At 51.4% G+C, this 25,267-nt stretch overlaps 7 protein-coding genes across 7 annotated transcripts; 2 read left to right on the plus strand and 5 right to left on the minus strand.

Moving 5' to 3' along the window:
• Window positions 1-1,061: 1,061 nt before the first annotated feature.
• Window positions 1,062-1,541, minus strand: BDP81DRAFT_452124 (uncharacterized protein; the record flags this gene model as incomplete). The annotated part of the gene is made up of 1 exon (XM_060592717.1): window positions 1,062-1,541. The coding sequence occupies one exon, from the start codon at window positions 1,539-1,541 to the stop codon at window positions 1,062-1,064; it is 480 nt and encodes a 159-aa protein (XP_060442121.1).
• A 7,905-nt stretch (window positions 1,542-9,446) lies between these two features.
• BDP81DRAFT_396899 (uncharacterized protein) lies at window positions 9,447-10,754 on the minus strand (the record flags this gene model as incomplete). Its single annotated transcript, XM_060588250.1, has 3 exons — window positions 9,447-10,242; window positions 10,299-10,513; window positions 10,572-10,754. The coding sequence occupies 3 exons, from the start codon at window positions 10,752-10,754 to the stop codon at window positions 9,447-9,449; spliced, it is 1,194 nt and encodes a 397-aa protein (XP_060442122.1).
• A 1,304-nt stretch (window positions 10,755-12,058) lies between these two features.
• BDP81DRAFT_396900 (uncharacterized protein) lies at window positions 12,059-12,981 on the plus strand (the record flags this gene model as incomplete). The annotated part of the gene is made up of 2 exons (XM_060588251.1): window positions 12,059-12,266; window positions 12,320-12,981. The coding sequence occupies 2 exons, from the start codon at window positions 12,059-12,061 to the stop codon at window positions 12,979-12,981; spliced, it is 870 nt and encodes a 289-aa protein (XP_060442123.1).
• A 437-nt stretch (window positions 12,982-13,418) lies between these two features.
• Window positions 13,419-14,490, minus strand: BDP81DRAFT_433929 (Extradiol ring-cleavage dioxygenase, class III enzyme, subunit B). The gene has a single exon (XM_060590907.1). The coding sequence runs from the start codon at window positions 14,444-14,446 to the stop codon at window positions 13,826-13,828; it is 621 nt and encodes a 206-aa protein (XP_060442124.1). The 5' UTR covers window positions 14,447-14,490; the 3' UTR covers window positions 13,419-13,825.
• Window positions 14,491-14,982: 492 nt separating this feature from the next.
• BDP81DRAFT_494835 (uncharacterized protein) lies at window positions 14,983-16,112 on the plus strand (the record flags this gene model as incomplete). Its single annotated transcript, XM_060595393.1, has 2 exons — window positions 14,983-15,080; window positions 15,137-16,112. The coding sequence occupies 2 exons, from the start codon at window positions 14,983-14,985 to the stop codon at window positions 16,110-16,112; spliced, it is 1,074 nt and encodes a 357-aa protein (XP_060442125.1).
• Window positions 16,113-16,472: 360 nt separating this feature from the next.
• Window positions 16,473-19,019, minus strand: BDP81DRAFT_473725 (family 81 glycosyl hydrolase; the record flags this gene model as incomplete). The annotated part of the gene is made up of 2 exons (XM_060594665.1): window positions 16,473-18,686; window positions 18,798-19,019. 2 exons carry the CDS (start codon window positions 19,017-19,019, stop codon window positions 16,662-16,664), a joined length of 2,247 nt encoding a protein of 748 aa, XP_060442126.1. The 3' UTR covers window positions 16,473-16,661.
• Window positions 19,020-23,502: 4,483 nt separating this feature from the next.
• On the minus strand, window positions 23,503-24,918 carry BDP81DRAFT_408638 (uncharacterized protein; the record flags this gene model as incomplete). Its single annotated transcript, XM_060589052.1, has 1 exon — window positions 23,503-24,918. The coding sequence occupies exon 1, from the start codon at window positions 24,802-24,804 to the stop codon at window positions 23,503-23,505; it is 1,302 nt and encodes a 433-aa protein (XP_060442127.1). The 5' UTR covers window positions 24,805-24,918.
• Between the last annotated feature and the right edge of the window lie 349 nt (window positions 24,919-25,267).

Here is a 25,267-nt window from a genome sequence, read left to right on the forward strand (position 1 = left end):
TCCATGGTCCTTGATCTACGTTTTCCTAGGTCTGCCCCCTTTCCGAGCAATCTGCTCCTCCACAATATATCACTTATTATACCAGATAATTATAGGAAGGTCGGTGATCGATAGGTTCGAGGGCAAAAGGGTAGAGAGACTATTAGCAACCTGGGTAGTAACTTAAGGAGGGTGGTGAAGTTGTTGGAGAGCGTTAGTGGTTAGGGGGGTAGGAGATAACATCTATAAATGCCCTCGTTAGCCATAAGTATTCTGCTATCCCTGGAGTATTTAAGGAGGGAGGTAACGTATTGGTGAGGCTATTATGATAAAAGTAGGAAGATTTAGTAATGTTGTGGATATTGACTGTTGAGGAGGCATAAGGAGGAAGAAATGGTGAGGCAGAGAGAGGGTAAGTCTAGCCGTTTTATACCTAAGATCGAGGTCTCCAGGAGTCACAGATCACTTAGAAGCATAGCCTGAAGAGGGAATTTATCAAGGGAGTAAAAAGAAGCGTCGCGAAGCTATAAGAATTAATAATGCTACATATAAAAAAAGCAAGTTAATACGCGATAGGAGTAAGTGTTCGCGATAGTGGCGTCTTATTGGCTATATGGCTGATTACTAAGAAATATAGTCAAATCAATCCAATCTATCAAATCGGAGGGTTCTAGGATTGGTTATTTGACTGTTGAGAATAGCCTCAATTGATTGCTTTATTTGAAAGTCGGTTTATTAGATTGGATTTAGCGGCAGCGCTGCGTGTTGCCGCTCAGTCTCTTTGGATGATATAAGGTATCAGTATCTGGCACGACCAATTGTCGATTCTCCAATGTCAAAAACACAGCTTCAAGCACCTTGAGAAAAGTAATAATTTCGATAAGATAAGTATGTGTCTGATTTCTATTGGTATGCGCGCTCTCATGCCTTCATTAATAAGTTGCAGCAACCTCGTCGACGAGGTGGAGAAGTCAGTTGAAGCCCCGAGCTATGCAAAGTCCGTGCACGCCCATGCAGTAATGCTCATCCATCGTTCCAAAGTCATTTTTAAAAGGCCACTGTCTCCCAACGGTAGTTCCATATCAAGCCGAGCAGGCGAAATTGTACGAAACTCCGCTGAAGTGATCGCTGCAAGCTCCGTATGTAGACTGGCCGTTCAGCGAGACAGGGACGCACGTCTCCACTGTCTTGTTCGTCTTCGTATCGACGACCGCGGTAACCTCAGGGTTGGCGTAAAGGGGAATGTTATCGTCCACGCATGCCAGCTCCAAGTTGTAGTATGTGGTGTTTGTCACAGCGTCGGTGACGTTGAAGGGGTTGCGGCAGATGGGCTTGAAAACGTAGGTGTTGTACGCGCGGATGGTGGTCCACGTCGCGGTGCCCTTGACGGCGCCACGGGTGTCGCAGACGTCGGTGATCTCTTGTGTCGTTGTGGGAGTGAAAGGGGACCACGCGACGAAGAGATTGCCGTGGGGGTAGCTGAGGTAGCCCAAGTTGATGGGAGGGAGGGCAGCCGAAGCCGCGGCGACGAAAGAGGCGCCGAGAATGGTGGAGAGCTGCATTTTGGAGGTTTGGTTGAAGCGAATAGTTATCACTAGTCGGATTGACAGCGTGCAAGAACAAACGATTGCGAGAGAAACGAGGGTGGTCTGGCTCATTGAATTCCGGTACGATCGGTCTTTTCGTATTGCTTTTAAATACTCAGAACAAGAGCCATGGCAACCCCTAGTAGCTGCAGGTCTAGAATCTCGTTTCTTGCAGTTTAGTGGTTCGTTTGCTTCGGTCCTCACTTCCCGACACCGTCCGTGCTGTCATAGTTTCCGTGGACCTTTGGTCGGCCTAGACAAGGGCGCTGCAGGAACATTTCAGCCGTCGAGCGATCATACCTTGTCTTTTGCCCGATGAATTGCCCGCGCTAGAACCAAAGTCCCAACCCATCAGGTTTCTCAGGCAGTCGGTCAGGTAGAAAATCTCCTTCGCTAAATTTCTACCTAGGAAAACAAAGGGAATTTTCCTATGCGTCTGGAGTGGACGGTGTGAGTTATTGGCATTGACCGGAATCAGAATGCAAAAGCCGTATCCTAAAGCCACGAGGAACAGGTCAATAGCCAATGGCGGATACTACGTGACATCATTGCTATACATCTAAACCCCTTAGATCGCACTAGAGCGCGGCACAGAGGCGGCAATTGTCAGGCGGAACAGGGCTGCAGATTCAGCGGTGAAATACGAGCCGTTTTGCTGCCTAGACACGGAAGCTGACGGCACTTAGTGGGGATGTCATGCAATCCTTCTCGTGTTGTCGCCCCGATGGTTCCACAGGACAGATCAGAGGCGATCATTTCTCCAAGCGGTAAATGGGATTCTTTATTTCAAGATCGAACTGTTCCGCGAAGGCAATTATTTTCTTTCTTGAGACTCGAACCCGAGAAAATCCTTTTAAGCATACTTTTTTCGCTTGAGTACCTAGGGGTACACAGAATTTCCTAAAATAGACAGCCAGCTACTTGGGCACAGAGGCCGAAGCTTGAAGAAGTCCAGTCTAATCAAGCAATACTTAACATGCAGAGAAAGGGAAAATCGACCGAAAGTAGTCGATCTGACAATACATGTAGGCGAACTTTCTTGCTACCATGGCGGGTAGAGGTTGTCACGTAGACTGACATGAGAGTTCTGATCTGCACGGGATCAAAGGAGGCAGGCGCGGAACAGGGCTCTGATGTGACAAACTTTCTGCCGACCAAGTCACAAGCCTGACACTTTTCACTAAGTCTTATTTGTTTTCAGCTACTCTAAGTCGCTCATGTTATAGAGGACACATGCACATGTATGATCTGTTTCTGTATCCTCGAACTAGGACTTATTTCTCTTCTACTTGAGTTTAGAGAAGAGTCATCGTGCTACATGATCTTCGACAACTCTTTTGCTGAAGAGCTCTCAGCTGAGAGCTCGGTACTCATGAAATGCAAGTTCTCAACTACGTGCCGACTTGAATATGTGATGAGTTATCAGCGCCTTCCACGGAATCTTCCCCAAAGGCATACAAACCGGCGTTCAACAGCCCGTCAGCGTCACCAGCACAGAAGCGTCACCAGCACAGAAGTACATCCTATGTAGCCTGGAATTGGAGCGATTCTATCTGTACCGAACAATCCTCAGAATTCACTTCCAAATCTCCAGGGGACTCGGGAGTTGAAGGACTGTAATCAAGGAGTAGAGATATCCTAGCATCAGAACTCAGTGCTCACATGAATTACCTGCGGCTTTTCGAAGCGCAATCAAGGGCCTAGGGTTTTGAATCAAGTATCCATGAAGTCAAAGTTTTTACAAAGCACTCGAACTTGCTAGGAGTTGTTATCTTGGAACCCGTCTCATTTTCGTGTTCACAAAATCTCTTAATTCCGTGGGGCCCATGCGCGTGCGCTCAGCCTGCGCCGACATAGAGACATCTTGACTTAGACTTTGCGGAACAATAGGCATTGGCAACTGCGTTTTCAGTCTGTCGCAGCGCCACACGTGGCGCTGCCGGTTACTGCCGTACGATACCGCTTTCCACAAGCCGATTACCCGTCTTGTACGGTATATAGATAGGACCCTCATACGGGTCTTCCACTTAGAGGAATCAAGCCACTTTCTACCATACAAGTCTTCCACTTGCTACCTCGCTTTGTAATAGTTATGAGCCCAGCTCTGACTTGACCACAAGCAACAGAAACCCCTACTATTGTGAAGCAGGCTGCAAGTGCCTACTCTCTCTCTCACATACCCCTTCTCGTACAAAACGAAACCATCGTACACGCAACAATGACTACAGTCTCGCTCCCTACCACCAGGAAGCTCAACAGTCCTATGACTATCAATGAGGACTGGCTTCCGTGGTGGAATTCCCTTCGCATTTCGGCTCGCGAACGAGCCGTCTGGAAATATATCGACCCCGACGGCACCGACAGCATCAATTTAGTACGATTACTTCCGTCAATCGACCGCTATGTCCAGGAACGCAACGTACTAGCCGAAGCCGAATTCCTTAAGGCGAAAGCAGACTACGATCAACTCGCAGACAAGACAGGCCATACAGAACCTGCTAGATCACCTCCACACCAGACGAGTCATATCAACATCGTGAACGAATACGTCCTCCTCATTCAGAACCAAGCGATCGAAAACGGAGATCTCAAGCAGCAAAAGAACGATCTGAACCTACTGTCAGCATGGGTTGAGGCTACCGTCGCGTCGGATATCCTCCAGCCCATCCGAGCTGAGCTCGCCGACAGGAATGGAGACAAGAAACTTGAGCTACGCCAGACGATACAGGCCCTCAAGGACAGGTTCGCTCCGTCGAAAGACGTATCCATGGATCTCGCTCGCGAACGATACCTCAAGGCGATGAATCTCGCAGCGTCGACCGTGGACCCAATGACCTGGCTAAACGAGTGGTACGGCGCCTTCCTGAACGGACAGGCCTATTCCATACCAGAGGTTGAGGGATCTCTCGCGGTCAAGACGTTCTTGCGAGCCGTCCAGCAGCGAATCGCCACATCCTGGGCAACCAGCGAGCTCAACGACATCCACAAACAGGAGCGCCTTCAGACGGGAGTCCGTTTGACCTTGAAGCAGTACGCGGACCTTCTCGGAGACCTCCTACGGACAGACCCGCCGAAGCTCCGTAAAGCGACAGGGGCATACGCAACGCTTGGCAATCAGACAGAGCGATCAAACAAGAGACCCAACCAGAAGTGCCCCTGCGAGCGTAATGTACACCCATGGACCCCGGCCGAGTGCGGATTCGTCGAGTACGCCTACCGCGGCAAGTCAGCGGCATTCCGAGGAACTCTGAGCGACGAAACTCGAGCAGCTATCAGAAAGCGGGTCGAAAAGGGGCATTGGGCCGATCTTCGCAAGACAATCAAAGCAAAGGGGTGGACCAAGGGACAGGGGAGCGAGTCATCTACCACCGAAAGCATGCCAACAAAGTTTGTTGCAGTTACGATCTTACGGAACGACTTTTCCTCATCCCTAGTAGCCTCAACCCCATTCGTGCGAGGTTCGTCTCTTGGCGTATTCTCGACTCCGATTCAACCCGCTCACCCACTGCGCGAATCTACTGTACTGGATAATTGCGGAGGAACCCATCTTGTGAACGACAAATCCCTGCTCGAACCAGGCTCTCTCAAGCCTCCAGGAGACACGCACTTTGTTGAGTCCGGAACGACGGCGTACCCCATCGAGGGATACGGCACGCGCGTGATGAAAGGCGTACTGAACGGCATCGACCTCGTGCTTGAGGACGTCGCGTATGTGCCTGGATTCCACGTCAACATCGCGTCGGAAGGGCTGATTAGACAAAAGAGCGGTCTCTGGTATACGGGATTCGACTGCTCGCTGCGCTGGGGACCGATGGAGAAGCAGAACAACACGATTCTCAAACTCCAGCGTGAAGGAAACCTAGTCTTCTTGCAATACAAGCCGATCTCCCCCTGTCCACAGTCCCCTACGATACGTGACAGACCACCAGTCAGCCTCGCGGGAATAACGCGAATCGACGTGTTCTCAACCTCGTTCCGTACCTCCCGTCAGCCTCCACCGGACCGCGTAGACGACGGATGGCTTTGGCACCTTCGTACCGGACATTTAGGCCCTAAAGCGCTCTCTCACCTCGCCACCAACACTCGGGGGGTGAGAATCCGTGGTCCTACTCGTATTGAATGCGAGCACTGCGCGAGAGCACACGCCAGCCAGGTTATATCGCGTCGTACGTCAGAACGACGCTCAGTGAGACCGTACTACCGCATCTCATGGGACCTATTTGACTTCACCAGAGGCTTTGACGGCTCTGAATGGCTCCTCCTCATCCGAGACGAGTACTCCGGACGTATCTTCGGCAGCCCACTCGCGAAGAAGACCCACGACGAGGTGTTTACCATCCTAAGACGCTTTGAGGCATGGGTCAGCACACAGCGAGGCCTCCAGATCTGTAAGATTAGGTCAGACAACGAAACTGCGGTTATTGGGATCAAGGGAAGTACAGAGTACGAACGTTGGGCAGCAGACCAAGGGATTGAGCTCGAGCTACCTCCACCCAACACGAAGGAACCTGTCGGCAGTGGCGAACGAACCGGCCTTGAGATCATCACAAAGATCGTCAAGATGCTAGACTCGTCTGGTCTACCATACGAGCTGTGGCCAGAAGTCGGATTCGCAGCTATATACACATACAATGCGAGTCCAATCCAACGGAACGATTGGATATCTCCAATTCAGACAGAGGAACTCTGGTTCCGACAGTACTTCCGGTGGTGGGCGCCAGCGTACGCAGCGGCGCTCACAAGAGATCTGCGACCACACTGGGGCTGGACCTACGCATACGGCTGTAGAGCGTACCCGCTCATGAGCGAACGAGAGAGAGGAATTAACAGAAGAAGATTCAAAGTAGAACCACGCGCCCATATCGGATACCTCGTAGGGTATGTGCAGAACGCGCACAACCTCTACAGGATCTGGGTGCCCGCGCTGCGAAGGGTTGTCATCACACGGAACGTCAGATTCGACGAGACGAAGTTCTATACGAAGAGCGACGCCAGCGAAGCGATCCAACAAACCGAGGCACAAAACGTGGTCTCCGTCATACAAGAAGAGGACCATGTAGCCGACGCCTTCGCCGACATGCTCGGAGTAATCAGAACGATCCAACTGACCTCCAACACGACACCCTCACAGCCGCAAGCTGAAGCCCCTCATCCCCTGCCAATAGAGAAAGCGGTACAGGACGCTGTCCGCTCGAACGATGGTCAGGCGGAACGAGGGCAAACAGGGTTCCTAACTCCCGAGTCAACACCGGCCCCTGAGGACGTACAACCTCTCGCCGAGTTGACCGAAAATCTCTCACTGAACGAGGTACCCGAACACGAAAGCGAACGGGCAGTGGGACCTCGCGATGGAGAAGACGTCGAAGGCCAGTTCGACGTGTCGGAGCCAGGGCACGTAGAAGAACTGGTTGAAGATGTAATTTACGTCCGCGGAAGCTCTCCTTCCGACGACGAGACGGGTCACTCCCGACAGAACGAGCTGGAAGAGTCAGCCTCTCAAGACCTCGCGCGGCCACGCGACGGAACCGAGATCCCACCTCCAGACTCGACGTCTGACGTGCAGCGCGCGCACTCAGACGGCGGCCCAACTAGAAGAAGCGAAAGAGTCAAACGACCTCCCCAACGATTCCACGGAATAGTCGACCAACCCAAACGGAAATCTCGCACCGTAGACTCAGGGGGTGAATCGTCAACTCAAGCCTTCTTCACGCTCCTTCGTGGCGAGCGATACGAGGACTCCATTCTCTCGATGTTCCTGCCTGATCAGCAGCAAGCACGAGACGAAGCCTCATACGGGCACTTCACCCTTCACTCCATGGTGATTGCTGCCATAAGACGGATCGAACGCCGACTACCTCTGCCTCCACTAAGCGTTCGACTCCATAGAGACCACGCCGTACGACCTCCCAACTCTTGGAGAGAGCTTCATAAGCTCCCAGAAGACATCAAACAGATGTTCCTCGCAGCAGCACGGGAAGAAATTGCCGAGCTGAAGCGAAAGGGCACCTGGAAGGTCGTACGAAGAGAGGACGCGGGCGACTCTAAACCGCTCCCTCTCAAGTGGGTGTTCTCATACAAGTGGGATACAGACAACTACCTCTCACGCTGCAAAGCGAGAATTTGCGTGAGAGGCGATCTCCAACCAAAGGATCCCCTTGAAGACACATACGCCGCAACTCTTGCGGCGCGTACGTTTCGTGTTACCATCGCTCTCGCAGCGAAGTTTGACCTCGAGCTTAGGCTGCTCGACGTGATCAACGCTTTCCTTAACGCGAAACGAGACCCATCAGGCAAACCAGTCGTTTGCGAATTGCCTGATGGGCACAAACTCCATGGCATGGTGGCCACCCTCACACGCGCTCTGTACGGACTGAGGGATGCCCCCCAACTATGGTACACAGAGTTCTCATCAACCCTCCGCAGCCTAGGCCTCGTCCAGTGCAAGGAGGACCCGTGCATCTTCAGGACGACGGACTCGAAGGTATTCGTCGTCTTCTATGTGGATGACATCCTCGTGATGTACCATAAGAAAGACGAACACCTCGGGAATGCAATAATAGACGGCCTGAAGAATACCTACGAGATGAAGGACATGGGCGAAGCCAACTCGTATCTCGGCATTCGTATCACAAGAGATCGTGCTGCCGGGCACATCTACCTCTGCCACGACCAGTATATCAAAGCAATGGCAGCAAGGTTCGGTCTCGACGACGCTTTCGCACCGGCCACCCCTCTTCCGATGGTCGACTTCGTACCGAACGAGGGAACGGCGACCAAGGCTGAAGTGAAGCTCTACCAAGAGATTGTTGGATCAATCCTGTATACGTCAATAATGATCCGACCCGACGTCGCCTTCGCGGCATCTCTGCTGTCAAGATTTCTTACCAATCCAAGCGAAACTCACATCCGCGCTGCCAAACGAGTGGTCAGATATCTCTACCACACCGCGTACTTGTCGATTCGCTACGGAATGGAAGACGGCGCTCATGTCCTCCTCGCAGCAAGTGACGCTTCGTTCGCTGACGACTCAACTCGTCGATCTTCACAGGGATACATCTTCCTCCTCTTCGGCGGAGTCGTCCAGTGGAAGGCGACGCGCCAAAGTACTGTTACTACGTCTACGACAGAAGCAGAGCTTCTGGCCCTCGAACATACTGCGAAAGAGACGATGGCACTCAAGAGGCTCTTCAGGGATATCACCCTCGATCTCGGCGACGTCTGGAACGTGTACTGTGATAATCAGCAAACGATTCGTCTCGTAGTAGGGGAAGGGGAACGTATCTCAACCCGACTCCGCCACGTCGATATCCAGAATATGTGGTTACGACAAGAGCACGCAGCGGGCAGCTTCAAAGTCGTCTACATGCCAACGAATGACATGCCAGCAGACGGACTTACGAAAAACCTACCACGAGCGAAGTTTGAACACTTCCGAGCACTTCTCAACCTACAGGATGTACGGAACGCATCGCCATGCACACCCAGGGGCCAATTATAACGGAACACAACAACCACGACTATTTACTTTTTCATTTGTACTTACCGCATTCACTACAGATCGTTTTGGAATCTGACGATATCGTATTGCAGCCGCGCCCTCGTTCCACACGGGCGCGACTGAGGGGGTGTGTCGCAGCGCCACACGTGGCGCTGCCGGTTACTGCCGTACGATACCGCTTTCCACAAGCCGATTACCCGTCTTGTACGGTATATAGATAGGACCCTCATACGGGTCTTCCACTTAGAGGAATCAAGCCACTTTCTACCATACAAGTCTTCCACTTGCTACCTCGCTTTGTGATACAGTCATACATCTATCTTGGCAGAGCATACTCTAATCATAGTCTAGCCAGCTAGCAACAAAGACTCTAGTATCTTAACTCATTTATCATCAGGGTATTGGTCAACGAAATCCGCCCTTCCTTCGAGAAGCGCATCGGCATTCAGACGCACACTCCATCTCACCATATCCGTCATACTAACATCTCTGAAACCGTCACCATGATTCCCAATGTCGCTCATCGCACTGTTGGGGCCAGCAGGCCGGTGATGGTGGAATAAAGCCGGCTGCGTCGTCAAGCAGTTGTGTGGTTTCCGCCCCTTAGCGCCCTCGCAAAAGAACCTCAGGAGGATGTCGTACGCCTCACTGACATCCTTCAAAGCCACCTCGTGTAGGAGCTTCCTTGCTCCCCTTTGGCTAACCGCGTAGCCTAGCGTGCAGACACCCTCCTGGGCATGGTGATATGCCCGCGTGTGCTCCGGGTATGTCTCTTTCAGAGTGAACGGGATGTTGAATGTCCATAAGTTCTTCTTGGGAGCGACTGTTACGTCGTTGGAGCGAATGATACGAGCTTTCGGTATACTCTTATTGTCTCGGAATGGGAAGTGCATTCCGCAGTGGCCGATCCAAAGCAGATCCCAGTCGTCTCCGTACGGTGATGTTTTCGGTGCTACAGTAGCTGGTAGAAAATCAAAAGGAATATCTGGGACGACCTCTGGCGAGTTCTCAACTGGCCTCGGGTATGTTGGGTCCGCGTAGGTTGAAGGTCCATCAGGAAGGGGCTGAGTAAGGGTCTGAGCCGAGAGAGCAAAGTCATGCAATTGTTGCCTGATTCTGATATCCCAGTCGACATCGTCTTCGAGGATGAGAGCTGAAGATAGGTTGTGACGAACGATTCTTGAGGACATGGTCAGTGGACTGAGTGTTGTGTAATTGGCGTGAACTCGACTCACTCCTCGAGCGCAGTCATGTGGCCGCGCCAGCAGCCTATGGCACCATCATGCAAGCGATCATGCTCGCTTGTCTTTGGTATCGCTTTATCAGCAACGGTGTTGCCGGGCACACCGTCAACAAAGTTGATGTCAATCTCACTCAGCGCGGCCTGAAGTATCATGCCATCTCTGCGGTCTGTACGGCTTGGAAGGCCGACGACGTAAATCTTTTCAAACTACAGGCATATCAGTGTGAGATTGTGGTTCCTCCAGCCAGCGCTTGGGAGGACTCACGCCTAATGTGCTGTTTTGGATCGCGCCCATCAAACCTGTTGATGAAGCTTTTGAACCTCTGCCTCCCGGCCGAATAAGGTGGTCAGGGAACGGGTTATGCAGGAATAATACAACCGTGACAAAGATTGCTGCGATGATGCACAGGTCCCTCTTGGAGGTCGGCCTGATGGGTAGAAAGTGCATCCTGCTCGTTTTGTGCATTAGGAAAGGAGAAGCAGAACGCCAGAAATTTGCAAATGAGAGTATTAAAGACAACACCAAGCGGAGTGAATCTGTCGGGGGACAAGCCTTATGAAAGAAAGAGGACAATCAGCTGGGAAGCCAAACCGTATCCGACTGCATGGTGGGTTGTCTAATTAAAAATCTCGGCCGGCGGCGGGATGGGTGAGAGGGGGCACAATGCAATTTTCAGCCAACCCCCAACGGCAATACCAGCATCCACCTGGTTGCTTACTGACTGGTAGGATGAACAGCTTCAGAAAGGACAGAGGATCTTCCTCCAATCTTACGGTATATGCTCTCAGCCCTGCAAACAGGCAACTTTGTTCCAGGTGTTCATCGCACTTCCAGACCCGAGGTAGCAGATCTTGGGATGGGGGAAGAAAGGGGAACAGTTCAGAAAACGCTCAAAGCTGATTTGCCTTTTAGAAAGGGCTTGGCGTTGGTTGGGACTTTGGATGCACCACCCATCACAGCACCTTGGCAATACGAGGCAGTTGGTTCGTGTTTTATTCCGCAGTCCGCGCTGAGTCCTCAATGACGGCGGCAAGGAGGCGGTCGATAAGAAATTGGGCGGCAACTTTTCTCGCGTTATGATTGGACCCTTTTCGACATCCTTGACTGGCAGAAAGCCACATCTCAGGGTCAGGGGTAGACCCTGTTTCGGCCGAGAGCAAACATTGATACCATTGAGGGACCGCCATGCTCTCTTGGTAACTGAAGCTAAATCCTATAGATACAAAAGCCTTTACTTCGGGCGTTGTGTTTCTTGTAGTTTAGACGATGTTTCCAGATACTCTGGTATTCGTCGTTCCAAGTATTTTGTGAAGTCTTCTTGATGATCTACGCCAATGCAGTACAAGACTTTACAGCGTAAAGAGCAATGCCAGGGGTGCATGCATGCAGCATGAGCGGCAAAATTGAAGAGTGATCAGTGACTGGCGGGCTACCGTACCCAGCCATGCCGGCCTGAAGCAGGCCCTCGAGAAGTTGGCCCGGAAAACTTCGCGATTTCGAGGGCGAGGCAGGGGCAATGTGGCAGGCTGATTGTTGGAAGTCCAGAATCCAGCAGACAACTGTTGGAAGCATGACAAGGGTTTGGAACACGCCAGTGGGCCTCCGAACCACAGTGCTGGGTCGGGCGTAGCATCCGCTGGCAACGGCCAGCCTTCGGTCTGAGTCTGATAATAAGGAAGCAATATCACACTCATGGTCGAGTCAACGCCACTTCGACTTGACAATTGCGCAACAACAAACAGTTCTCCAAGATGCTCTTCGCAGCCCTGCTATCGCTTTCTCTTTTCCCTTGCCTCTATGCCCAGTTCTTCAGCCCCGTTCAGAACAGAGAAACATGGAGGATTGGAGAAACAAAGAATATCTCTTACAACACAAAGTTCAAAAACTACACAATAGCACTTTGGCAACAATCCCTGATTGGCGACTCCGCAGACGTTGGGGACATTATATTCTCAATCCGTAAGTTAAAGAAAGACATTGAGTTTTGCAGGCCTTGCTAATAGAAACTTCAGAGGATGGCTCAGGTCCCGTTAAAGAACTTACATGGACAGTCGCGACGAACAAGTTAGATTTGGGCTCGTCGAATGTCTTCTTTCTCTGGCTATTCGAAGGAGATCCGTCTCATCAGGGAAACTTCGATTTTCAACAAATGTCCTCGGCGTATTTCAACATCACCGACGAGCCTGAAATTCCCACATCGACCCTATCGTCGTTAGTAGCCACGACTGTGATAATAACGCCATCCGAGCTTCCAACAAGCACCCAAGCCCTTCCATCTGTACCTACAACAGAAACCTCGACCCAACAAACGACTGTCAGTGATGGACAGACCGCGTCTGCTGGCACACCTACTGTCAGTGCCAGCCAGAGCAGCATAGCTGAGCCTTCTGGTGGTGGCGGCGGTGGTAGTGGTCTGCCCGTCGGAGCGCAGGCTGGGATCGGAGTTGGTGTCGGAGTCATCGGGATCACTTGCGTGGTCTGCGCCATCACATGGTGCAGGTACCTTAAGCGACATCAGAAGGCTCTTGACAACTTGCAGGAGATGGCACTATCACAGCCTCCTGCGTACAACCGCGACTCAGCAAGGTTACAACCGGCGGTGGTTGAGGCGCCCCAGTCACTGGCGAGATCAAACGGCTTTTACATCAGTTCGAAACCTGTTGAGATTGGTTGATGGAAGTCTTGGGCAAGGGCTAAGGTTGCATGATTTTATCTAATTCTTTTCTCTGGGAGGTGGGCGATTCAAAGCGACGGCGCACGGCACATAATCAGTGACCCACGAACGACCAATACATCGGTTTAGTGCAATATTTACTTGTGTGTAATAGCACTGTAACATCAATTAATGAGAGACTGAACTCAGCGATGCAAATTTGCCCAGCTGCCCGAACCGTGCCTTGCCTTGCCTTGCCTTGCCACGGTCCCCTTCCAACACTCGCTTTATCCAAACTGCCAAGCCAACACTTCTATCATGTAAATATGTCACGGAAGCGCTGAAAGCAAGCCCCTGTTGGCCTGATAGCCTTTGGCTCGTCAGGTTCTCAGCAGGGGTGAGGATGTTTGCCATTGGGGGCACAAACAAGTTGGGCTTAGGCTTTTAGCCAGCCCCCCCCTTGGGCAGCCGCTACCTCGCGTGGGGACTCTGGAAGTAACACCTTAATTTTATTCCCTGGCGAAGCAAGCTACTTGGCTCCGTATGAATGTATGAAAAGTACACAGCCATGGTTGTCCAAGAACCAGAGCTAAGGCACGCGCTGCCAACCAGTCACCTTTGTCCACCCCTCACCATTGTTTACCACTCGTAGAAGCTCATGGGTACGCCCTGAGATAGGAGCTTGAGGATTTGCTGCCCAGCAGTGTCTCCCCCGCTGCCAGCTGCAACGAGAAACGGCCAAAAGTGTTCAGCCTCAGCTTTCACATGAGACACAGCTCGACGGGGTTTCTCGCCAGCGCTTAAGCGCCTTCTCGCGAGTTCTTGCGTCAGAGATTGCCGCCGTGGACTTGAGGTAGTTCTCAAACTATTCGGCCCCAGAGGGAAGCTCGCCAGCCCCTTGGAACACGTCTTTCATGGTCAGGAAGTCATGGTATGACCCACCGCTTCCCATGATAGTGTACCCGAAGTCTCGGAAGTACTCCAAGGCGCGACCAAGACTTAGGTTCTTGTCTGTGGCCTCCTCCTCGTCTTTCCTAGTTAGAACAGACACTTGGACAACCGGTATGTCTGCGTTTGATCGCATGATCTTGAGCGGGACAAAGACACCGTGATCCAGGCCTCGTTTATAATCTAGGACCGGTTGAAATCCGCAGTCCAGAAGGCGCTTGTTGATTTCCGCGGCTAATGCTGCGTTTCCGAGGATAGAGTATTTGGTCTCGTAGGCCTCGGGTGGCACGAGGGCTTGGGCTGCGGCTACATTTCCGTAGTCGAAATAGAGACCAGAGTCCTCAAGGGCAGTGATTTCGGGCTCATTGGATTCCCAATGAGCTGAAAGGAGGATAATTCCTTTGACGCCATCGAGCCTGCTGCCCAATTTGGCGACTTGCTGCCGGAAATCCTCCAAGTCTGGGTGGATGAGTGGGAGGGGGCCTGCTCCATGGCTGATGAACAGGGATGGGGCGCGGTGTGTCTCTGGAATTGCCATGATGATAGAAAATAAGTGTTTTCTGATGATTATGATAGATCTGCGAGCAATGAATACAGTTCTGGTCCTTCCTCGAGTATTTTGGCATAAGGTATGTAAGGGGAAAACTGGGTTATTTATGGCATTGGCCCCAGGGTCTGTAAAAAGTCCGTCGGCGAGCCGTAAAAACCGCTGCCAATGGTTTCAATAGTAAATTAAATGACCCATCAGGAGGAATGGCCTTTTATGGCAAGTGCATGTGGTCTCAGGCTGAATATTGCAGCCCCTTGAAGGAACATCGTAGCATTGCTGGCACCAGACTTCACTTGTCCGACACTACTCCGGCGGGTTGGCCCGGTCTTGGCTCTGCCAGTGGCGGGTCAGCGGCGGACTAGCGGCGGACTAGCTCAATGGTCAACCCGAAACAGTTTGTTAGCAGCTCGACTCTTCAGGAACCACCCGCAGTATGAAGTCTTCTGCGGGTTGCTCCGGAACTTCACTTGGATCGCTTCATTGTGTCGATTGTCGAGATAACTTAGTCCCGTACTAAATACAGCATGTCAACAGGTAGTTTGGCTCCGAACGCTTGCCATTCGTGCTCGACAAAGAAGAAGGGTTGCGATCGGCTACTACTGGCTTGTAGTCGGTGCATAGAGTAAGTAGCAGGGGCGTGTCGTCTTACAAGGAGTTAAAAGTACTGATGCCGCATAGTCACAATAGCATATGTCACTACGGCTCTTCTCAGAAGGAGGAACATCAGATTTCTTCTTCTCTTCTAGGACCAATCTTAGCAGGACGCCAAGACTATGACTACTTGCTAACAGCACACCTTTTCGCCACGCTCAAAGTCCTTGACCTCGGAATAGAGGTAGTGGTGGATGGATACTTGAGGTCGATCCACGAATGGATTCCAATCATCCACCCAGTCAGCTTGAGTAAACAAGCAGGATCATTGCAGAGCAGACCGTCTGCCGAGCTCGCTTGTCTGCTCTTACACATTTTACTCATCACCCCGGTGATCCCCTCTGCTTCGGCGCCATACAACGAACCTCTCTTACCATCGCTCTATGACGATTGCAAAACATCGTTTTTACTATTACAAACACGTTCTAGAGGCCATCTGCAGACCATTCAGTCAGGCCTACTGCTCGCTATCTACGAGCAGGGTCGAGGCCTCGTGTCTGACGCGTACGCCACCCTGGAAATATGTGCCAGTCTTGGCTATATCAATAACCTGCACCAGTCCTTGGACTCGGCTACAGTGTTCAACGAAGAGAAAATGCGCGTATGGTGGGCCATCTACTTTCTCGATAGACTTGACTCCTATTCCACTGGGAATTCTGAACGAGCACCACTCATTCGCGATGCTCGAATCGGTACGATGCTTCCCAGAGAGGATGAGACGTGGAGTAAAGGCCTCGATCTCGGCGGCTCGTTTCAACTGCTTGCGTTTTCCGCAGACGATGCTCAGACCGGCGGGGTCTTCTCCAGCGAAATACAAGCGCTGTATGCGCTACAAAGTGTTATGCAGCTTACAAGAGATCCTTCTGTCGAACTGGAGACACTCCTTGACCATGGATCATGGAAGCTCGACATGCTGGTGCAGAAGAAAATTCGAGAAACCCTGATCATGACGTGGAAACGACTGGAGCACCAGTACACCGTGGTAACCGTCTATCTTTTGTAGGTAACCCCCTAGTAATCCAACGTCAAGGATCAACAGCTGATATGGAGAAGGGCACTGATAAAGCTCCATGAGAAGAGGCTGACATGCACGGACGGGGGAGAGCTTCCTTTCTTCGTAAAAGAATCGTCCATTGCAGCTCTTGAAATGGCTCTTACCATTGCGCATGATCTGATGCGTATGGAGAAGACCGTGGACATTCTCAAGCTCGACAGAATGCCTCTCACTGCAGTCATCTTGTATAAAAAGGTTGGATTAGCGGCAATTCTACTTGGAAAATACTACGGTCGTGATACCGAGGCTCTGTTACGGGAGGTGATACAAATGCTCTCGGAACGAATTTCAAGAAGATGGAAAATTGCTCGTAAGTTTTCAAATCTTGCTCCTTGAGCTGCTACACTTATACACGAACATGCGACTGACTTTCCTAGTTCAGATCGCATCTCAACTCCGCGAAGCCCTTCCTTTGGGTGAAGATATGAACATGGCTTCGGAGATCTAGCTTTTGCTGATTCCGACTACCACCTCAAAACAAACATCTGGGATCTCTCTTCAGACCGCTCCACTTGTTGAGTTCAGCGTAGAGTTGGACCCCAGACTGCCTCCCAACGCCGCCGTGTAAGCGAGGTTCCAAGTCAAACTCACCCCGTCGAGGTAGGGGCTGCTAGGAGTCTGCTTCTTCATGAACTCGTAACTTTCAACGGCCCCAGCCTTATCCGCAATCGCGAGGTTCGCATACACATGGCCCGCGAAACCGCCGCTAGTGAGAGAACCCGACTTGTTGCCAGCAAAGTACTGGTCCCATTCCTCACGCACAAAGGAGGCCTTGCGTACGCACGCGCTGCTCGGCACAATCGGAAGCATGTGGATGCCCTGAATGTAGGCGATCTCGTCGCCAAAGTATGTCGTGTGGTTGATCTTCCTGTCCCAGAGAATGCCCGTGGCGCGGTTCCCGATGAAGTTGGGCGGTTGCACATCGTTATCGCTTGCCATGAGGAAGTACGACTGGAGACTGCGCGCCGTCACGGCAAGTTGAAGATTGCCTCGGGCCTCGAGCTTAGCGTCACCAATAACTTTGCCCCACATCTTGATCGCGTACGTCGAGAAGGCATCCTCGGCCGAGGACTCTTGATCCTTGCCGTCCGGCGCCTCGAGTACGCCTCTGGCCCAGCTGTGGCCGTGAAGCCAGTCGAAATTTCGTGAGAAAGGAAAAAAAGGGTCTTCAGTCGATGGGTTGGACCAGTCGCGGATCAAATTGTTGACCCAAATTTTGTTTAGGCCGTCATTCTTCGTCAACCAAGATGGGTTAAAGTGGGGAATGATTGCAGCAGCATACACGTAGTAACCGTAGTGAAAGTTATGATCGTTGTAATACGTGTTACCAAAGTCAATCGAGGAGTCGTTGTTGCCGTACGATCCCGAAGAGACGAGGCCTTTCCACACGTCGTCGTAAAATAGAGGGTTTGGTTCTTGATTGTTGACATACTTGTCAAACGCAGCCTCAAGCTTGGTGAGTGAGCTAGCTGTGAATGAAGTGTCTCCGGCAATGTTGTTGACAGCATAAATCGCCCTCGCGTATACTGAAAAGGCGATTCCAGCATAATACTTGGATGTCAAGTTGGTCAGGGTTGTAATGTCCCGAGCAAGCTCGATCTTTGCTGCACTAATGATTGCTGTTTTAGCGTCTTCTGAAACGGTTGCCGCTGAGCCCTCGGATCCAACTGATCCAAGACGAGGTGACCACGGATCGAAGCCAATGTCCGTTGGAAGGTCCTGTTCCACCATGGTGAACTCATCCGCAAGCGTAGCTGTGGCAATCCCCTTGGTCGTACTGGCCAATGTAATATTCGTTAGACCCCTGGCTGTCTTTGTGTCAAATGACTTGACATGATGCGGTAAAGCAAACATGAGAAGTGACCGTTGCTTTATCCCCTTCTTTTCCCACGCCAGGGTGTAGGTTCCAGTCTTGCCAGAGACAGATCCCGATAGCGTGGCGCCAACCGGGTATGCTCCAGCGGCCTTGCTGAAGACGTCGATTCCGGCTGTGCCTGCTGGGTTCTTGGCAACTTGAACAGTTCCAGTGAACTGCCTTGGACCCAAAATGGTTCCTTTATCGGTCATTCGAAGAGTTGGCCTCTCAGACGTAAAAGTTGGATTAAGGTAGATCAACCAGTTCGACCCATCGCCCAACCGAGCATTCCACCCATACACTGTGGCTCCAAGGCCATGAGGACTCAAGCGAAGGTCGGTGATGTTTGAGAACTGCTTTTGGGACTGAATGAGAACAGTGCCGTCGTTGTAAATGCCTGTAACGAACGCCATCCCCTGAACTACGGGAAATGAGACAAGCGGTTTGGCGCCTTTCCTCGTTGCAAGATTGACATTAGCGGAGAATGCTGTTAGTGAGTCCATAGTCAAAACCGTCCCACTCTGCAGTTCCCGCGCCGAAAGCGCGATAGACTGATCAAAGAATGGATCCTCGAAAGACTGGACGGGCTCTCCAGGCCCGTAGATAAAGTTGCGCCGATCCGTATGAGAAATTGACAACCCGTGGCCCTGCTTGACGGTATCGTTGGACTACCAGACCGAGTAAGGGTGAGTCCATGTCGCATTGTCTTGGTTGTTTGCGAAGAAGTTCGCGTAGAACTTGTTGGTTTGGATGGGGCTGTCTTTGTTATCGACTCCCACCGGCTTCTGGGGATGATCTGCTCTTGACGGGACTAAAATTGGCCGGTCATGGGAGATCTTTACAAAAACGTTGTCTGATCCTCGCCTCGCTGCTTCTTCGTCTGCCCTTGGGCTATGTATGATTGAGCGTCTCAATTCTCCATGGCTATGGAATCCATGATGCCGGTGGGAGTGAACGCCTTCGAGCAGGAGGAGGACTGCAACGAGGGTTTCGCTGAACATTGTTACAGAAGAATGACGATAACGAGTGACTTGAAAGGCCCCTAAACGAGGCTACGCGACAACTGGAGAAGATGATTTGTGAAGACACCCAGAAGACAATATTTTGGAGATCCATCTCAATTGTAATATCTGGTTTTTGGGGCGGGAGCCGATGGGTATTGTCCGTTGAGGGGCCATCAGGGGGCTTTGAATTTACTACCATCAACAGCTTTATGCGGCACTAATTTCGAACCCCGGTGAAGTCAAATCTGAGTTTATATCCATGTCTTGCCTGTCTCTTCTCATCCACTCAAACCGCGATGCTTCGTTTTACTTCAGACGACAAACGTCAAACGTTAGTAATCCATCCGATTCGCCGATTATAGAAGATTTCATCAGTCAAATTACTACAGCAAACGATTACTCAAAGTTCTTCACCCGGTGCACTGATGCCAGCCAGGTAGGGGTTGGGGAAGTTGACTCGGACGACTCTCAATGAGTTTTTTGAGCTGAATTTTGGTAACAGACATGGCTCATCAGGTCCATGCAACTGCCCAAAGCTTTTCTCTTTCCGTTTTGAAACATTTTTACAACTCAAAGTTTGGTTAAAGTCTCTGATTCACGATAGTAGAATGGAAAGTCTCTAATGAGCCCGGAGAGTCTGGTACGTGGGATGATGGGGTTTAATGTGTCATGAGCTGGGCATAATATTACACATGAGTGACAGCATGCTACAGTGGAAAATGAGGTCAAGCAGACGCTTTCCCTACGAACTGTATCATCAGGTAGAAGGTACTGAGGACTTCAAAACTGAGCGGCTCTCTTCATGAAGTCATCATCTAATCGTTGATAACTGTTATTACTACATGAATACTTTGCGTTTCTTTGATTCGATGATGAGAAGTTCCAGACTTAGTTTAAGTCTGGTACAGTCTTGATCTGAAACAAGTGCCTATTGGATGAGAAAATTGAAGGTCATAGGAAGAACAGCACATCGTATGACAGAGATACGCGATGAAAAAAACACAGTAACACTATTAGTCAAGCTATAGGTAATTGACACAATCCGTCACGTAACTCATTTGTACACCCAACTGATACCATTCTCAAGTTCCGTTCACCTCGTCTCTGCATACTTCATCCAGAGAGGCTCATGCAGCAACCTATCCAAGCAGTTCTTCTCAACTCCCACCAGGATCTCCATTCCACCGTCCGGCAGAATGGGCATGACGACCTGCAACCCGTTGATCACACCAACATGCGGCGCAGCGCAGCATCCCATCCAAGCCGAATCAATCAATCAATCAATCAACCAATCAATCCAAGGCCATTTCCCCATTCAATCAGACAAGCCTACAGCGCCGAAAGCTTGGCTGACTTGATCAAGCTAACGTTGCCCGGAAAAAGGAAAATCTGGGCCCCTAGACTAATCATAGTTCCTGAAATAACTTTCAAAAAATAAAAAAAGTCCATCCGCGTATGTTACGGACGTCGAGTTGGTGATGCCCTCACGTTAACAGGTGGCCAAGTGGGGCCGGTACTTCCTGGCAGTACTAACCTGACTGCTAGGTCCTGCCAGGAAGTGCCAGTAAAACGCGCTTTTTGCTATAAGGCTTAATTAACGCGTTTTTGGGCCCCTTGTAAGGGGTTGAAAAACGGGGTTTTTCGACCCCTTCTGCCAGCCCTTGAAAAACGGCGCTTTTTCGACGTCACCACTGCCCTCGTTGACGACGCCGTCAATCCCTCGAAAGCCTACCTATACGCCATCGTCAACGCCTTCTTTAACCCCTCAAGCCTTGCCCTGATGCCTCTGCCGGCCCGCAATCCATGTATTCATCACTTCGTCGGCCGCGAGGCCTCGACTCCTCGCGGGATCGCCGCTCAGATTCGCGTGTCATCTACTGCTGCCAGCAACGCGTCGACAGCCGACCTAGCCACGCGCAATACTCTCGACGCCTTACCTTACGCCATATGGAAGGGCCGGCGGTTCGTCAACGTTGACGCCATCTCGAGGAAGGGTAACCGAGGCCGTACCTCTTGGATCACAAACGAGGGCATCTTCGTCTACGAGATCCTTGCCAACGGCGTGAGGGGTAATGCCTACTGGGTTTGCCGACGCTGCGACGAGGCAGGGTTTCTAGACCAGCCCTTCAACGCTAACGCCACATCTGCTGCTGCCAGGCATCTCGAGAACGAGCACTCCATCTTCCGAGGTGGCAAGAAGGCTGGCTATACGTCTTCTGATGAGGCTGACGACCCTGGGCCTCCATCCAAGCGCCACCAATCTCTTCCTATCGCCATACCTAAGCGGACAACTACCCAGATCGAAGAGCTAGCTGTGGGATTCCTCGTTGATACCAGCAACCCTCTCACAACGTTCAGCAACCAGTACTTGCAGCACATGCTCAGCCTATTTAATCACGACGTAACGCCCAGATCCGGTGGTCGAGATCTAGCCAGAGGGAACAACTTCGACGACTCTACATATCCAAGAAGGAACAGATCGAGACCGAGATACAGAGGGCAATCTCGAAGATCTATATATCGTTTGACTTGTGGACCTCACCTAATCGATACGTTATCGTCGCTATCTATAGCCACTTCATTAACTAGTCGGGTAAATAGACGCAGTACCTCTTAGGTCTCCGCCGCTAACCTGGTGCTTACTCTGGTGAGAATGTTGCTACCACGATATATACTGTTATGAAGGACTGGGACCTACTTAATAGGATTGGTGTGACAGTCTCTGACAACGCCAGTGCTAACGACACTTATATCAAGGCTCTTTACCCATCTCTATCACATTTATATACAGAAACTGACGCTCAACAACGTCGAATTCGATGCTATGGCCACATCCTCAACCTCGTTGGCCGTGCCATCATTCATGGCGTTGATGAGGAGGCATTTGAGGAAGAGTCTGACCGTCTTATTAACGCTGGAAGAGTGAAAGAGGACCTAGCCTACTGGAGGACTAGGGGTCCAGTCGGCAAGCTCCGGAACATCGTCAAGTATATCAGATCATCGCCATAACGTTCTGAGAGCTTCTTAGCTATTAGTAACGAGGCTGCTGATGATGATGATGCCTTTACTCTGTGGGAGGAATCGTCACAAGAGCTGAATCTGATGTTGAGTAACACTATTCGATGGAACTCGATATATAACATGATCAACCGGGCCCTACTCAAACGTACCTAGATCAATGGTTACGTATGCTATACTCTGGGCCTCGAAAATGACGAAGATTATGTCCCAAGTGAGGATATCCTCACTAACGAGGATTGGCAAGTCCTCGTCGAGTTGAATGAGGTTCTCCAGCCCCTCTATAAGCAGACTAAGAGATGTGAGGGCTGGGGCAAGGGTGACGGGCATGGTCGACTCTGGGAGGTTCTGGCAGGCATCGAGTATCTCTTGGATCGACTTGAGGACTGGCGCAAGCTCTACGATACCCTTACTACCAAAGAGATTAACCTCACGGCTACCCAAGTATCTCAAAGTCTTTCATCACAGCTATCTCGACCAGCAAGGGCATCGTATCGATCTGCCAGAACGCCAGTCTCGCAGACCCCATCAATCAACAGTATCCCAACTCATACCCAGTCTGACTATATCGCTACTTCGCAGCAGAGTCAACCGCGCCACCCCCAGGGTATTAACTTCGACTCTCACGGATACTTACGCCTATCGATTATTAATGGTTGGCAAGTACTTAACAAATATTACCTCAAGCTTGGAGAGTCTCCTCTCTACGCCGCAGCAGTGATCTTACACCCTGGCCGGGGCCTACGATGGCTCAAGAAGCGTTGGAACACCCCAGAGACGCGAGGATGGCTTCATGACGCCCAGGAAGGACTTCGAGACTATTGGGAGCAATGGTATGCCGAGATGACTACCCGTCCTAAAGAATCAACCTATCCAGAGCCTCCTCCAAAGCCTCCGCGAGGCTCTTTTGTATCGATCGCAGTTCCTCCGAGGGTTGAAGACTCTGACTATCGTCAATGGTTAAACAGCAGCCTCCATGACGCTACTATCGACGAGGTTGACGAGCTGGATCGATACTTCACCCTCTCAGTTGCCCAGCCCGTCGACGATCCTATTCAGTGGTGGATTTCACATCAACAGACCTTCCCAACGCTCAGTAAACTTGCCCTCGACGTCTTTGCTATCCCAGCGATGGCGACCGACTGCAAAAGGGCATTCAGCCTTGCCAAACTTACGCTGACGTCACAGAGGCTATCCATGAAACCATCACTGCTTGAGGAGACACAATGCCTCTAGAACTGGGTTCGAGGGGGCAGCGTTGCTGTTGGTGGGCATTACTTCAAGCGGAAGGGTTGACGGAGGGCAGGATGACATCAGAACATCAGATAATGTAAGTTTCTGACCCATAGAGACATCGTGAGAGCTTCACTGACTTCCTAAATAGGTAATATTAATCAATTCAATCCAAGCCAGTCAAATCAAGCAAGCTTCTTGTGAAAAATCAGTCAATCAGACAAGCCCGTCACCCAAGCTTGGCTTGATTGATTGGTATGCAGCGCTGATGCGGCGCGCGGACAGCCTGGATCGTGTCGCCGAGCACCGGCCCCCACTGCACATCGTAAAGCGAGAAGTTGACCCACGACGTCTGAATGCAGTTGATACCCGGTACATCCAAGAGAGCGGTAGGGATAATGCGGTTCACATCCTCCACAGTATCAATGAGCGTAGCCACGTCATCGACAAACTGGTTATCCGCGCGGATCAACGCCTGCCGGACGAGGATTGCCAGGTCAGCTAGGGACGCCGAGCCGAGCATCTTGCGGATCGGCGCCGACGCCGCTACGTAGCCGAGGAAGCAGCCCATAGTCTCCGGGTGCACCGGCGGGTCCGTACGCAGGGGGGCGTCGACGGCAATATTGAAGACGGATACGGGGTCGCCCTCGAGGGTTTCGAGAGGTGACTGCACCGCCATGACGGTACGCGAGAGCAGCGCCGAGAGCGCGTCGTTGGTGGAGACCCATCTCTGTTTCGTAGGCTCCGTAGCATTTTCTGGGGAAGCTTCGGCCTTGAGTCTGGCAAGAGCACCGGACGAGAAGTAGAAGATTTGGCCGCGGTGGTCTTCGGAGAGGATCTTTGGCGGCATGCCCTCTGGCGTGAAGGGGATGATGGTGTACTCGGGGCGGTCTTCCGCGCGGCCCGGGTTCTTGCCGGTCGGGCTCATGATGCGTTGCCGGTCTCTGAGGAAAGCTTCATCGAGCTTGAAAGGGTCTGCGATTTCAAGGCCTTGGGCCCTGCGGCACTCCTCTGCCCAGATCTTGGTCCAGATCAGGAACGTCTTCCCATCTCCGAACATGTGAAAGATACACCAGGATAGAATCATGCCTCCCTGAATGAAGTTGGCTTGAGGAAGGGACACGGGCAGCCTTTCATCCGGAGTTGCCCATACCGAGCGCCGGCAGATTGTGTTGGCGTCAAAGGAATCCACTGGGAAGTTCTTGGACTTGAGTTCCTCGTACGTCATGGGGAAAGCACCGGGAGCTCGGAGATCCTTGACTGTGATACCTTCGATGTCTCCATGACGCAGTCTCTGAAGCTTCAAGACACCAGCTTGCTTGGCATCTGGGTTCGGGACAGCTTCACATCCTAAAACAGCGATACGCTGTTGCGCAGCTTCATACCCTGCGCGCAGGACAGAAGCAGCTTGCTCGAGGTTGTAGTCTTCGGGGAGCTGGAAAGGGAAGACATATCGAAGGAACCCTTTGGGTCCGATACGCTCGAGGGGCGTAAGATCCGGGATCTCCGTGAAGCCTGATAAGAACCCCATAGCTGTTGATGTACTAGAAGTTCATGCTGAAGTTCATGCAGAAGTTCTGAGCTGAGATGAGCATTGTGATAGCAAAGGTACAAGAATGGCGAGTGTAATTATATCAAACCCTTGTAGTCCATCGCTGTGTCTTTGTCCGTACGCTCCAGACCACCATGCGACAAATGCCAACCACGCCGCCCTCGTACATTCAAACCAGGTCATAACATATCGCAATCCTCCAACACCGAAAGCAATGACTTCAGGGGACCTGCATGAAGACACTCTTCTCAGAGACTTGGTACCAAAAAGTGGAACTTGCCGAAGTCCTTTTCCCTGCCTCAACGGGATGAGATACACCGTCAACCACGTTTTGTCTTTTGTGATCCTGGTTCCAACAAGAACCAGAATCGACTTCCTTCATCCCACATAGAGCAGGAGCCGCAAGAACGGAGAAGGCACATTTGTCCTGGAATCATCTCAA

This window comes from Colletotrichum phormii, assembly GCF_030913505.1.
Source record: "Colletotrichum phormii strain CBS 102054 chromosome Unknown BDP81scaffold_17, whole genome shotgun sequence".
Lineage (NCBI taxonomy): Eukaryota > Fungi > Ascomycota > Sordariomycetes > Glomerellales > Glomerellaceae > Colletotrichum > Colletotrichum phormii.

What these genes read in the sequence shown, in the direction of transcription:
- BDP81DRAFT_433929 (XM_060590907.1), bottom strand. Translation starts at nt 14,446, where the DNA reads ATGGCAATTCCAGAGACACACCGCGCCCCATCCCTGTTCATCAGCCAT.